Source organism: Temnothorax curvispinosus, unplaced genomic scaffold, assembly GCF_003070985.1.
Source record: "Temnothorax curvispinosus isolate PA1 unplaced genomic scaffold, ASM307098v1 QBEX01014340.1, whole genome shotgun sequence".
Lineage (NCBI taxonomy): Eukaryota > Metazoa > Arthropoda > Insecta > Hymenoptera > Formicidae > Temnothorax > Temnothorax curvispinosus.
Window position 1 is genome coordinate 1 of NW_020224120.1, and position 1,357 is coordinate 1,357.

General features: G+C 32.9%; 1 protein-coding gene across 1 annotated transcript; it reads right to left on the reverse strand.

Annotated features, from left to right (window-relative positions):
* Window positions 1-167: 167 nt before the first annotated feature.
* Window positions 168-1,352, reverse strand: LOC112464622 (ribosomal RNA small subunit methyltransferase NEP1; the record flags this gene model as incomplete). The annotated part of the gene is made up of 3 exons (XM_025031745.1): window positions 168-301; window positions 382-590; window positions 1,262-1,352. Coding segments are annotated over 3 exons (414 nt in total), but the record flags the coding sequence as incomplete, so codon positions are not given.
* Window positions 1,353-1,357: the final 5 nt, after the last annotated feature.

The following is a 1,357-nucleotide window of genomic DNA, read 5'->3' on the forward strand; positions in this document are numbered from 1 at the left end:
ATATCCATGTTAATAAAACATGTATATATTAAATATTTATTCGACGAAAACATAAAAGAAAAAGATGTACAAATAGAATAGGAAGTTCACTGAATCATTGTATATCCATTTTTAGAAATCCTTCTAATAGTGTTCTCGCAATTGATATAAATTCGAAATTAAATATGTAATATGTCATAGCTCTTTATTAGACAATTCCCCAAACTTCTTCAAATGCTGTACATAATTTACTACATGCGACGGCGCCCGAGAGAGGATAATTACTGATTGAGAAAGTATCTTCTATGTAATCCGTTTTGACCTACAAATAAACAAGAATATGAATACTATTTGTAATACAGCTTTTAATACAATAGTAACAGTATTATCTTAATAACTTACTTGGCCGTGCGCCATAGCTCCAACTACAATAGCAATGGGATCTTCAGCAGGTACAAGTTCTCGTGGATTCAGTACTTTGCTCGCGTTAAACGACATCAATATCTTACGACAACCAACTGGTAAGTGATTCGTAACAGGATTCTTAATCACTTTAAGAAGCTTCATTGGCCCATCAGATGCTCTGACACCATATTTGTGTAACAGTTGTACTGCAACAAAATATTTAACGCATTAATAATAAATTTACTGTGGAGATAGTTGGATGTAGGTTTATGCAACTTAGATTTATATAATTTTACTAAAGTATGTACATAATATAAATAGTTATTTGTGTAACAAGTGAGGTAAGATGAAAATTCCCGCCTTCGGCTCGTGCGTAAACTCCGGACCCAGGAATTTTCATCTTTACACACGACTTACACTCCCTATTTTATGTTGCAAGTGCCTGGAAAGTGGTCTATCACGCACGCGTAGCGTGCGTAATGGAGCACTTTCCATGCACGTGTTGCATAAAGAATATTGTATACTATGCCGAAGCCACTTATAATCCCATTAATGCAAAATATTTATATTTTGAACTTTGCATTACAATATCAGCTCTCCTAAGACACAAATAAATATAGATAGACAAAAATAAAAACAGTTTTGTTATATAATTCAAAGCTATCCATTAAGCCTACTCAGAACTTAATGGATTTAGATGTTATTCAGATCTGATAATCTCTTTTAACTCGACAATTTAAGTACAGATACATAGTCTGTGTATCTTTAGACTTCGCACAAGACGTCAAGACGTGTCTCTTGATAGGCAATCAAATAAAGTCTATTTATCTATCTACTGCATATGTGATATAGTTAAAAATCAATTGTTCATATTTACCCATCAATCCAGCAAAACGCTTGAATGTTCTTGGTATCCTGGTTTGTGGATTAATTTCTATCAATACATTTTTTTCCGTATGTACATATACTTGCA